This window comes from Psittacula echo, assembly GCF_963264785.1.
Source record: "Psittacula echo genome assembly, chromosome: 2".
In the NCBI taxonomy this organism is placed as follows: domain Eukaryota; kingdom Metazoa; phylum Chordata; class Aves; order Psittaciformes; family Psittacidae; genus Psittacula; species Psittacula echo.
Genome location: NC_137737.1, coordinates 147,962,614 through 147,975,176, shown reverse-complemented (window position 1 = coordinate 147,975,176; position 12,563 = coordinate 147,962,614). Strand labels below are relative to the sequence as shown.

The 12,563-nt window shown below is 39.2% G+C and overlaps 1 protein-coding gene across 1 annotated transcript in view; it reads left to right on the top strand.

Moving 5' to 3' along the window:
• Positions 1-9,184, top strand: part of MRPL13 (mitochondrial ribosomal protein L13) — a gene marked incomplete at its 3' end in the record, with an annotated part of 32,717 nt that extends 23,533 nt beyond the window's left edge. The window contains exon 7 of the mRNA XM_080610436.1: positions 8,968-9,184. Within this exon, the coding sequence (XP_080466562.1) occupies positions 8,968-8,992 (25 nt within the window). The remainder of the gene's footprint in view (positions 1-8,967) is intronic.
• Between the last annotated feature and the right edge of the window lie 3,379 nt (positions 9,185-12,563).

Here is a 12,563-nt window from a genome sequence, read left to right as displayed (position 1 = left end):
TCAGAGTGTTGCCACAAAGAAAAGCGTATAGGTGATGAAACACAAGCATGTTGGACAGCTGTGAACTGCAGATGGCTCTGATAATCCTCATACACATCCTGTGCTAATGGTAACTTCCAGTTCTTCCCTAGGTTTGTGTTCCTCAAAGCCAGCCCTGCCAACCTCTGGCAACCTGAAGCTGATGTTCCTAAGCAAACAAATTTGTAGGTGCTGCTAAACAGAAAGTCTTTGGGATTAAGATATCCTCTCAGCCACAGTTGCCCTTTCTGCTTGTTGTCTTGCACAATTCTAATATTTCTAGTGTAAGTTTCTGTTCCTGGTTACCCAAATTAGTTCTGGGTTGTAGTAGTAACAGAGCTGAAGAAGGTGCCAGAGAGATACTGGTTATGGGGCTGAAATGATGCTATAAACAGTACTTTTATAATTGCAAGGTGCTGGCAGGTGTTTTTTTTAATGAAGTTTTTTTGTCTGTTGATTTCTTCAGATAAAATTGTAGGAGTAGTTAACTCCAGCTATATGGAGAATCTCAGAAAGAAAGCCATAAAGATCTCCTCTGAAAATGATAAGGTCTTGAGCTATTTTTATAAGGACCATCTTAAGTTTATTCATAAGCCCTTAAAAATTCTTCACTGAAATAAGCATCTTCCTTCAGCCTTTTTCTTAGTTCCTGCTTAGTTGCAGAGTGTGTGTGTGCAACTTTTGGGGGTTTGGTTGTATTTATATCATGCCTTATGTGGCAGTGTTTGGTTCTTATCTTGGGTTATGGGGTGTTTCTGTAATAGGAATAAGTACTGCCCTTCCAACTTGAATGCTCGTCCTTCACAAATCCAAGCTGCCATGTGTCAGTGTTGAGAGGAGATGGCCAACACAAACTTCTGTGAAAGACTGGAGCCAGTCTTACTTCTTCCCAAAACCAAACTGTATAAACCAGGAGAAAACTATCCTGCTCCTGCAGCCAAGTTCTGCTCCAATGTGCTCTTCGAGGAATCCCTCTGGAAGTTCATTTTCTGTGGCTTTTTAGGTTCTTGGTAGAAATTCCAGTAACTATCTGGAGATCATTACCCCTCATTAAAATCTGGGAATTATCACTGGTAACTTTATAGTAAGGGCATAAAATATATCAGGATTCTGTATAGCATTTTTCTTAACAGGAGACTTGAAGCTAGTTAATCTCACATCTCACATTTCAGGCTACCAGAGCTGAATCTAAACTCCCATGGACAAAAAGCCACACAGATACTTGAGAAGAAAATTGCTCTACACATTAGGTTTTAACCGTAGGCAGCAACTGAATACTAATCTAGAAAGGTCAGTAGCTTAATCACCTTAAAAATCTGACACATTCATGTTTAGATTGTTTAGCCTATTACAGTGAATGACTGGCTTTTCTCTAGCATGCATGAAACACACCAATGCTATTGATTCTAATATCCTTTACCTGGGGGCAGCTTAGGTTGTATCTAAAGCCAGAATTGAAGGTGAGAGATTTAATAAAAGGGGAACTGGGCACTTTCACCTCAGCTGTCTGAAGAGGCTCTCAAAAACAAAGTTCCAAAGTTACTTTCTCCTTCTGCTAAAATTTGTTGATCTCATATGCAAGAATAGAAACTAAATTAATGGTAATTTGACAAGCAATATGAGAATGGCTGTATACATACTGTTGAACTACTTGCACAGATGAAATTAGAATTAGATTAATTTTTAATTGCTCTTTATAAATGTCTAGATTTGGTTTTTTTTGACTTTTGGTGCTGACAGTAAGTCTGGAAAGGACTTCACCATTCCTTTACCCACTTCTCTGTTTATTTGAAGAATAACGTCATTCTTTGGATGAAGCCAAGTGTACAGTGCTGTTATTGCTACAGTCCTACAGGTTTTAGCAGAATATATCACTTAAAGAAAACCCTTTCATTTGCAAAAATTCTGAGATGAAATTTACACGAACATTGCATTGGTTTAATTTAAATAATTTTCCAGACAGAATTCATATAATTCAGGTCAAAATCTGGGATTGACAGGAATTTTTAAACAGTTTAGTTCAGTTTTACTTAATATGTTTTTAGATAAACTGGTGTTGTAGCCAATTTGTTTTAAATTGTAATAAGCCATGCTTAATTTCACAAATGTATCTAAATTATTGTTAGCATTGGTTTAGGTGACTTGATTTATAGACATGTTCTAAAAATTAAAATAAGTGCTAGCTTTATGTAGAAAAATATCCAAGCTACAGTCAAGGACCGCAAAAGATTCATCTTAAGCTTTGTGTGCACAGGAAAGGGTTAGTCACTCTAGCCCTTCTGGCGTAACAGTATCAGTGAAGGCACCTTTTCTTGCTCTGTTTTGTTGCTAACTGCAGCTCCTGTTCCTGTGGTTTATTCTTCAAGTCAAATAAGTTGTACTTGTAGAAGTGCTTTTTAGCCAAGATGATGGTCTGCATGAGAACTACACCAATATGGAAAAGCTTCTTTTGTCCCCAAGCAGAGCAAGAAGTTCATGGCTAAGAATAGGCCAAGTGGTTATTGGAAATTTAATAGCTAGTTTAAATATCATTAGCTGTTTCACTAATGATTTTACCAGAGGCATAGAGCTACCCTGGGATAGTAGGTACATCTTGAGTAGAAAAATTTTTCCACTCCCCCCTCCCAGCTCCAAACTCTTGTTGATATTTGAGTGTAACCACATAATTTGGTTTTACAGAGAATGATAGCCATGTCTAATCCTTGGGGTTTTATTTACTCGTGTGATTAGTCAAACAGATGAAGTGTGTTCAGAAATCCCCTTTAGCTATGGTGCACTTACCTACTAGCTGTTGACTTTGGCACAACTTGCTAAGTATACCTGAAAAATAGACATATTCCTCTTCTGTTTACAATCAATTTTGGCTCTGTGTTGAAGTCTGTCTTTTAGGTTTGTCTATAAAAGTGAATCTTCAGATACATAAAATTTTGTAGTTGTATTCATAAATTAACCTTTAAAAGTATGCCAGACAGACCACAAATTTCATGCTATTTGTATTGTGTAACAGTTTTATATAAGATATATCTTGAACCTTTTGTTATAAGAAGAGGTTAAAAACTTGTATTGCCATTAATAAGCACACATGAAAGATGAGCCATGGATTTATACTGTGTAAGCAGCTGACTGTCATCAGTTAGCAATAATCCCACATTCCTGTGATTGTGATTCCTATAAATACAAAAAGCATTACAGTAGTACAGACCCAGTGTGCCTGCTACCTCAGAGTAATTGGACCATAGAGTACCAGAGGGCTAGATACTAAGTGGTGTGATCAATCCACAAAATCTTTTCACTAATCAGTCGTCCCTGATCTCTCTTCTTCTGTTTCAAATCTTGTTTATAATGTTCTTAAAAGACACATTTATGAGCCAGTGGAAGTCATTGATTAACTGCTTAACAAATTTGGGGTAGTTTAGAAGTACTTCAGCACCAATTAAAATACATTTCGCTCTGTGTTCTAGTTTTTCAGCCAAGTTTGGAGAGATTTTTATTCCTGTTGTTACTTAGAACTCTTGAAATCTGTGTAGGAAAATCATGCAGAGCTTCTGTAAAACTCCACAGTCATCCTGAAGACACTCATTCAGCTGCTTGGGGAACTCTATGCTGTTCTGCAGGAAACAGGGGAAAAAAGGTGACAAAAAAACACTGGGAAAAAAAATCTATCATAAAGCCACAGACCTAAAATCCTCTGGCATGAGATACTCTTAAAACATTTGGTAACTTTGAATTAAGACTTTTTTGATGGATAAGCCATGAGAATGGGAATCCTACCAGACAAGAAAATTTTCAAGTAACAGGGAGCATTGTACAGGCTGTGAATGGACAAGACGGATGTGCCTTTCTTACAGGGAGGTTATTAATTTTTATAGGGTTTTAATGTATATGCAGTGAAATCGTCACAATTCTAAGCCTATTCTTTTCAACTTTTGCTCTTGTACCACTGCTTTCATCTTGGTTTATTAGTGTGCAGTGTTAGTTACCCTTAAGGCACTGACCTTTTACAGTGCTGATGCAGTCCCTTCTGAACCGCTCATTGTTACTGTGGTGAGATTGAAGAAAGTACAGGGAACTCTGACTCCCTGGTCATGTTCTCCAATGGTGAGATAATTGCCCGCAGGTGAAGAAGAAAACACTATTTGAGATCTTCAAAGCCTCTAAACCAGGTGTGCATTGCTGAGTCACGAGCAGGTATTGACAGGTCACTTCTGCAGCCTTGGTGGTATTATTCCTTAGCCGGGGCAGCTTTGAAACCATTAGTTACCACTCATGAATAGAGGCCTGTGAGCATACAAATGACTGTAGTAACTCCATAAAATTTGACTTTGTATAATTTCTTTTGAAGCGCCTTGAACATAACAAAACTATTCTGAGTCTTTATGGAGAGATGACTGTCCAGGTTTTTTGAGCTTGAAAGATGAGGTCATGTTATCAAATGCTATTCTATCAGCAGCATGAGGTTGAAAAAACTAGGTGGGTGTGTGACTTCTTTTGGAGGAAGGAAGAGCAACATCTATTCTAAATTATATCATAGCTAGTCCCAATGCATTTAGAAGCTCTAAAAGAACCAGAATAATTTGGATTAGAATATGTCATTTTGAAGAAGTATTCTGATTTATTAAGAAGTAAGGATTTTTAAAGGATTGTCTGGAAATCAAAATGCTGCAAAGGATTATAAGTTAACTTCTCTACATATAAAATATTGTCAAGCATTACCCTAGAGCCTTACCCTTATTTCTTTGAGATAAGTAATGCTGTTTTTCATCTGCATGCTGTAGGGGCTGTATTACAAGGTGTCCTCTCACGTGAGAAATAAGGCAGTGAAGTTGGCCTGTATGGTTTTTTTTAATCAAGATATTGCAGTGTAATGCAGATTGGTGATTACTTAGATTTGGCCTACACAGAGTAACACCTCCCCCTTTGCCCCTTTATTTTATTTTTTTCTGAGGCTGTTTTACCTCCACAAAACATTGCTAGGGAAAGGGAAACATCTTTGTTGGAATGTGCTGACAAGAATTTAATAAAGATGGAACTGTGCAGCAAGTCTGTTCAGAGTTGATGGAAATAAATATTCACTCCAGGAGTTGAAAATTGAAATTGAACATTTAACTTTTGGAAAGGGTCTCTGTTCTGTCTACTTGACAGGAAAAATACCCTAGGAAGAACGCATTTCACATCATATTGGAAAAGAATACTGAATATTGGGGAGGGGAAGGGTCCCATCGTAGCTGCAGCTATCTAAGTAGGTGTTTTTCTACTGTTAGTTTTTGTTTGCCATCTGAGATACTCAGAGGCTGAGGTCATAGCTTCATGAGCATTTCTTCTGGCAAAAAGTCTGCTTTTTAAGTATCATCCATCACTTTTCCTGCCTTTCCATTCTGCTTGTGTAGCAGGAGAATAAAGAGCATCAGGGAAATGACCTAGATTAAAGATAACCTTGTTCTGTGCAGCTGCAGCAATGGTGTACGTTAGAGTTGGTGATGGTTGTTAAGGAAACACAAGTATGATCACTAAATTTCAGTATTAATTTAGTACACATAGTTTAAGCTCCATTTGGTATAAATAAAATGGATCTTTACTTAAAGTACTTGCGGGAAGCCCTGTCTGTCTTCAGTGACTTTAGGGATGACTTGAGGAGTCTCCTTAGACTAAACTTGCAATTGTGAATTCTGTCTTCAGTGTCTATGCAGATTTCACACAGTTACAGTTTTGTCTGAAAAGCAATTCTAATGGCATCATTCTGTTACTGACACAGATCGGTTGGCTGGAAGGGACCTCTGGAGGTCATCTTGTCCAACCACTCTGCTCAAGCAGGGCCACTTAAAGCCAGTTGTTCCGGACAGTTTCCAGACAGCTTTTGATTATCTCTAAAGATGGAGACTCCACAACCTTTCTGGACAACTTGCTCCAGTGCTTGGTCACCTTCACAGTAAAAGTCTCATAGTAAAACAAGTGTTTCCTGATATTCAGACAGTATGTCCTGTGTTTCAGTTTGTGCCCATTGCCTCTGATCTTCTCACTGGGCTCCACTGAAAAGAACCTGGCCCCATCTTCTCTGCACCCTCACTTCTTTGATGATATCCCCCTGAGCCTTTCCTTGTACAGACTGAACAGTCACAGCTCTCTCAGCCTGTCCTCAGGTGTGAGGTGCTCAATGCTAAAGTATTCAAGAGAGAGAAGCACTGGATGTTAATTGGATGTTTAAATTAACTGAATGTTAATTTAATTCGCTGAGTATTTTGCCTAGCATTCATTGGACTGTGCCATAATGCTTTTTATGTGCAGTATAAAGTTTTAGTGGGACACATTTTTTTACATGTTTTAGTGGCAGACATCTGCTGCACAGAGCAAAGTTGAGTATTTTCAGTGAACTCATAATGCTTTACCTTTCAGCAGATTTCAGAGATGCTACTTCCCACATTATGCCTCCTATTTACCCTGGTCTTGGAGCCTGCTGTCAATATGCAGCAGGTTTTTTTCCCCACGAATGTTACCTTTAATTAAAAAAGAAAGAGAAGCAGGTATGTGAAGTCCTGCCTTTGGGTGAATTTCTGAACCATCTCTTCTAGAAGATACTGTTTCCTTTGTTCCAAATGCATTAACTTGGTGCTTTGCTGGGGAAGGGCAAAAGTGCTGCCACTGAAGGACACTCTTGTGTGGATTTATGTCATTTATCAATGAGCAGTTACCCACTGGTGTTCACAAGTAACATAATTCTCTCTGGGTAGACAAGGGTTTTTGTGGGTTCATATTCTTTGTCTGACAAAATATTTATAATGCTTTTGCCAAAGGCGGTGTTTTTCAAGGCTTAGCTTTCCTAGTGCCAAGGACTCTAAAAGCAGCATCTGTGGCCTCAACAGGCAAGTACTAGTCAGCATAAAAGCCTACTGTGGCAGTAGAAAAGGCTTTAAAAACTTTTGTATTTGTTCACAAGAGTGTTTTAGTGTAGAAAATCCTGCCTTTAAGCTTCATTAGCTTTATAAGACTGCAAACTAAAAGTCCAGTGTTTTATGCATTTAACTCTTAAGACAATGAGCATTAAGGTTCAAATGCAGATTATAAGCAAGAACAAAAACATAATTGGATTTTCACCCAGGGCAAGGTATTAACTCTGCAGCACTTCAGCCTAACCTGAGATTGAAGTTTTAGATGTGCCATTCAAATAAAAATGCAAAATCCTTTGAGCAATGTGCAAGAGACCAAATAGGCCTATAAAAAAGAGTAGTAACTGTAAGCTCCAAGACAATGATGTCTTCACCATGCAGCATCTGTAAAATCTTTCAGCACAGGGCCACCTGTCTAGGATGGATGTGGTGATAAAACTTTTAAGTCTCTGCTGAGAATTTTTCAAACTCCAGCTCTCTTAACACACCACAGGCAATGTGATACAAGTATATATTCTGGTATGCAGGGGTGAGATCTGAGTAACAAAACATGGAATATGTCTGAATACTGAAACCCAGGATTCTAGGAAATGTCACTTGACTTCCCAGTGCCTATAAGCCATCAAATGTTGAGACTGTTCAGGTATTACTGCTTATAGCAGTTCTTGCATGCACAGAAGATACAAGTCCAAATGTTAACATAGAATGAAAATGGAAAACAGAGAAGCTTTACAATTCATTACAGTGGGACCACCCGCTCATCTTTATAGTTGTTATTTAAATTTCATATAATCATCAAATTTTATACAATACACTTGAAATAGCACAGACTGAATTCCAGAGTTGCTTTCACATGAGAACCTACAGGCTTGTACAAGAATTGCATGAATGACTTCACTGTCTGCTTTTAATTTGCATTTATGAACAAAATTAATGATAAAATTTACCACCATTGTAAATTTAACTTGGTTTGCTGTTTGTTGTTGTGAATTACAGCTTTTCCTGTGTTCCGGGTTGTTTTCATTCAACTTCGCAGTAAATCTGGTGACCCTGTGTTCTATTACATGTTTCCAAAACCTTTGTTTCTACATCTCTTGTTCAATTCAATAGTGAGAGGCAGTTCACGTGACCTGTTTTGGTTTATGTATAAGAGAAGCAGTCAGAAGAGTCAAGAACGAAGGGCTGCTGTACTGATAACAGGTTGTGTTGTCACAGGCAGTGTGAGTCAGGGGTGCAGCATGCTGTGAGGAGCAGCCTGTTCATGCTGAGCACATGTGGGTTGTGTCCTGAGCACGTCAGAAGCCATCACCCTGCACTGTTTGGGTTTTTTTAAGCAACTGGGCAGAGCTCTAACTTCTCTCCAGGACCTGTTAGCAGTGTAGACTTGCATCTAGCCTTCAAACTTAGCATTCTTCTAGAACTCTTACCTAGTCTAAATCTCGTGGTTTCAGGGAGAATGTGGCTTCTGTGCTGGTAGATGTGTGGCAGGCAGAGTGAGGGACGTGATTGAAGAGGGAACTGTGGAGGATTACAAACAGCAGCTGGTTGTCTGCATGTTTTTCACATTTGCCATCCAAGCAGAAAGGATTGCAGAAACTTTAAGACGCAAAGTAGGTTTTTGTTTAGATCATTGGTTTTAATTATTCCAGCAGTGTTGTGGTGTACTGTGCTTTTAACTTAAAACTTGCCATCTTATGCACAGGTTAGTAATTTGTTAAAAGCAGGGAGAAATTAATACTGGTGTTTAAAATCCTTGTGAGACTGTTTCAGGTAAGGATGCTTTTTGGTTTGTTTAGGAAAGTAGGAGTGGCTCTTAAGAAACACCTTGACCAACTAGCCCTGATGTCTGTAAATTCCTAGAGGTCTGAGCAAACTGATTTGTTCTGTCTTTTTTATGTAATCCAAAAAATACTGTTATTCTTCTCTAGCACAAAACTTCAAGTACCAGAATAAGAAAATAAAAATAGGTGTGGCTGTTCTTGCATCCTTAAACCAAAGTCCCTGCAGTTCCAATGCTGTTCCAATACATTTCTTAAAGCACTTTTTTTATGTTGTTTTTTCTTTCCAGACCTAAAGATTTTCAATGGAAGTAACAACAATGAAAGAAGAACCATCAGAAATGTCTCTTCTCCTTGAAAATAAATTCTTCTACCATGGAAGCATCTGTGCATCTCGGTAAATCCTTCTGTACAGAGTGTTTCTGATGGGTGTTAGCAAACTTTATTTGGAAAGATTATAAAAATTACTGTATTTGAAACAGTTAAGAATAGATAGTATGTTGTTAATGCCAGCTGTACTCTGGTGTGTGATCGGGAATTTATTACATTTGATTTAATAGTATTATTGAAGAATTGATACATTTTTTATGAATATTTGCACGTCATGGGAACAGTAAGCTGTTTACTGTAATTAAGTATCTCACGCTAAAGGTTGCAAAGCTTGAACTCCATGCAGTAAGAGCAGTTGTGGTTGCAGAGCTCCCACAAATGGTGGACTGTTGGTAAATGATCTGATTTGCTCTTCTAGTAAAAGAGGTGATCAGTCCATCCTTATACAGCTTGATGAATGGCAGAATACCAGTCTCAGTTCAGAAAAAGGGAATTATTCATGTAGAACTCATTTTCTCTTTGTGGGATGTAAAAAACCCCAGTGGCTTGAGCTGTTTATTGCTTCTGTATTAGATTATGTGGTTCTCTGAAAGCCTCTTCTAGAACGCAGAGCATATGCATCAGATAAATTCATGGTAAGGTGTTGCTGTGTGCATGTCTATGCAGGCCTGCAGTGTCCTTATCTTTTTAGATTAATATACCCATGGAAGTTACTGGGGTGGTAGTAAGAAAAATCAAATTTATTCCAGAGCCAAGCTGAATTAGAAAAAAAGCTCTTCAGAGAAAGCGGGGCAGATACCAAATACACATGTGTGCATACACTAGTCATATTAGAGCGAAAAAAACTATTACTAGAAGATACATCTTGGAGGAATAAGGAGGCAGTGGCATTTGGGATGGCCGTTTTTTATGTCCTATGGACGTTTATCTCTCAGGCTTCAGCAGCCTTTTAGAAAGAGGTTTTCTGCACAACATGCTTTGCCTGTAGTTCAGTCTGTTCCTCGTGACCGAAGATGTATTGGTCACCAACTGTAAGTTTTCGTCCTCAAACTTTGGCCATCATTACACCATTGGATAAGGTGTACCATATAGTGTGCTTGGAATGCTGAAAATTAAGCCAAGAGGAAGTCAGTTTATGCCTACAGAGGGCCTGTTTGCTGCAGGGAGGAGGACTGCAGCATTTTACAGTGTTTGGAGTTTCTTGGATGCTGGAAGAGACATTTCTGTTCCAGCAGAACTTACTGCTGGAATAGTGCAGATCCGCAAGGACAGCATGAAGTTCAATCGAGACACTGTCTGTTAGACTGCATCCAAACAGCAGACTATGTTGGTAGGGAAGGTATACTCCAGGAACTGCCTAATGAATGTAGGCAAGTAATGAACAGAACAAGAGCTACATTTTTTGATAATCTTACAGCTTTTCAGACTCTTGTTAGTCTGCTCTGCTCTCACATCAATAGTGTGCTGAATGACAGAATCAAGGTTGACTCTTCCTACTTTATAGCTGCTGAATGGTATTAAATATAATCCTAATACTGTTTCATTCTTGATATGGACACATTACATGATTGTCAGCGGGAGAATTGCTACCTGTAACATTGTCTGCTAGAGAAAGCAGGCAAGCAGACCCCCACCCAATCTAGGCATAGCTTTTACAGATGGCACACTTTGGATTCACACTGCTGTTTACCAACTAAACCACCCATTTGGGGCCATACAACGTATTTTCCTAAGTGGTTGTTCCTCCCCAGGAGTAGATTCTGACAGCCCAGCACAAATTATGTTAAAGACCTCACTGAAATAACAGACAGTAAAGGCAGATCATATGGAGATACTCTTCCTTCTTTTCCCCTCTTATGACCAAATCTGATTTTGATTCAAGTCACAGGAACACGCCTTCCTCACTTGAAGAATGTGTTAAAGAATGAAGCAGCAGCATATTTATTATGAAAACCAAATGATGAAACTGGAGTAAGTGTTGAATGATGCAATAATTAAGTTTAAAATTATTTTGCTTCTGCAGATTATTTCCCTGAAGTTCATTATTTTGTGCACAGAAAACCCTCAAGTGTTTTCTGTATCTGTTTTATACAAGTGTTACGTAGGAAGAAAAACATTGGTTTATTTATAACCATATTTCATCATATGAACTAATGGGTTGTTATCAGGCATTTCTTTGTCATCAGATGGGCTTATCCCAGGAAATGTTGCTATCCAGTGAACTTGCAGATTTCATTTCCAAGTCAGTAACCACATTTGGTGAACTACTAAAAGTATTTTTAAAAGCAGTAGGTTAAAATAAATGCTCTTTTTTGCATAAGGATGCAGTACATATACTTTATTGGGAAGATCTGGGTGGCATCAGCTGTTCATCCTGTGCTAAATACTTCACAGTCAGCAACTTCAGTTTCTTAGGCTGTCTGGAAAAACAGAAACCGTTCCTGCTTATTCAGAGACTGGCTTTTGGAGAAAATATTGACCATATGCGTCTTTTTGGCACACATACAAATCCTGAATAATATTTTTATAACTTGGTGGTGCCCATCAGTGACTTTTTATTGCCAAGATTTACCCAGGAAGTGAACATACGACGAATGATGCATGGAGCATTTTGGTTAGCGGGGTGCCAGTAAATGTCATTATGAAGTTGAAGCAAATTAGCTGATGCAGTTAAAGTTTGGGCTTTAGTCTATAAATTGTTATAAAATTTTAAACGACTGTGCCTACTTTATTACCCCCAAGTAATCTCTTCCTTTGTTTAATTCACTGCATGTACATCCCATATGATGGGGGGTCAGAATCTGGTTGCACTGAGAGCTGATGGTGAGGGTGTCCCACAGCCAAGGGCCCTGCAGGCCAGGGTACCTGGACTCCCCATGTACCCAAGGGTGCAGCTACTTCGTGTTGCTCCCCCAGCCTCGGCAACCACCATGGGAGGGCCACAGGGTGGGTGACACCAACTGTGCAGCACGGGTGCACTCAGGGCTTTGGTCAGGCTGTTACTGTCCATTTCAAAAATGGGGCAAATTGCCTTATTTTCATGAGTTTGGCTATATCTATCTGTGCTGTGCTGTATTCCATGTATCTGTGGTTCTGCCCTACCACCCTTCCTGGTCCCAAAGGAACCTGAGCTTTGGATATAGTGTTGCTTGACAGCCTGTCTTGGATGCAAGTCTGTAGAATCATAGAATAGTTAGGGTTGGAAAGGACCTTAAGATCATCTAGTTCCAACCCCCCTGCCATGGGCAGAAACACCTCACACTAAACCATGCCACCCAAGGCCTCATCCAGCCTGGCTGTATAATGAACTGTAACCTGAGGCCTAAAATTCTTCTGAGACAACACAGGCAGAATTGCTTCAATGCTGATTTTCCATCAGTCACCTTCTCAGAGTCACTTCCAGAGGAGCTACGATTTGGTGGATCTCAGTTGGGACTCCATAAGGTCTCGGTGCAACATGATGTGGGAGCATGCCAGCCAGGGAGGGGGCAGAGAGAGGTCACACTTGGGATATGTTACGTTTTCATAGCCAAGTGCAAGGAGGGAAACTAATCAC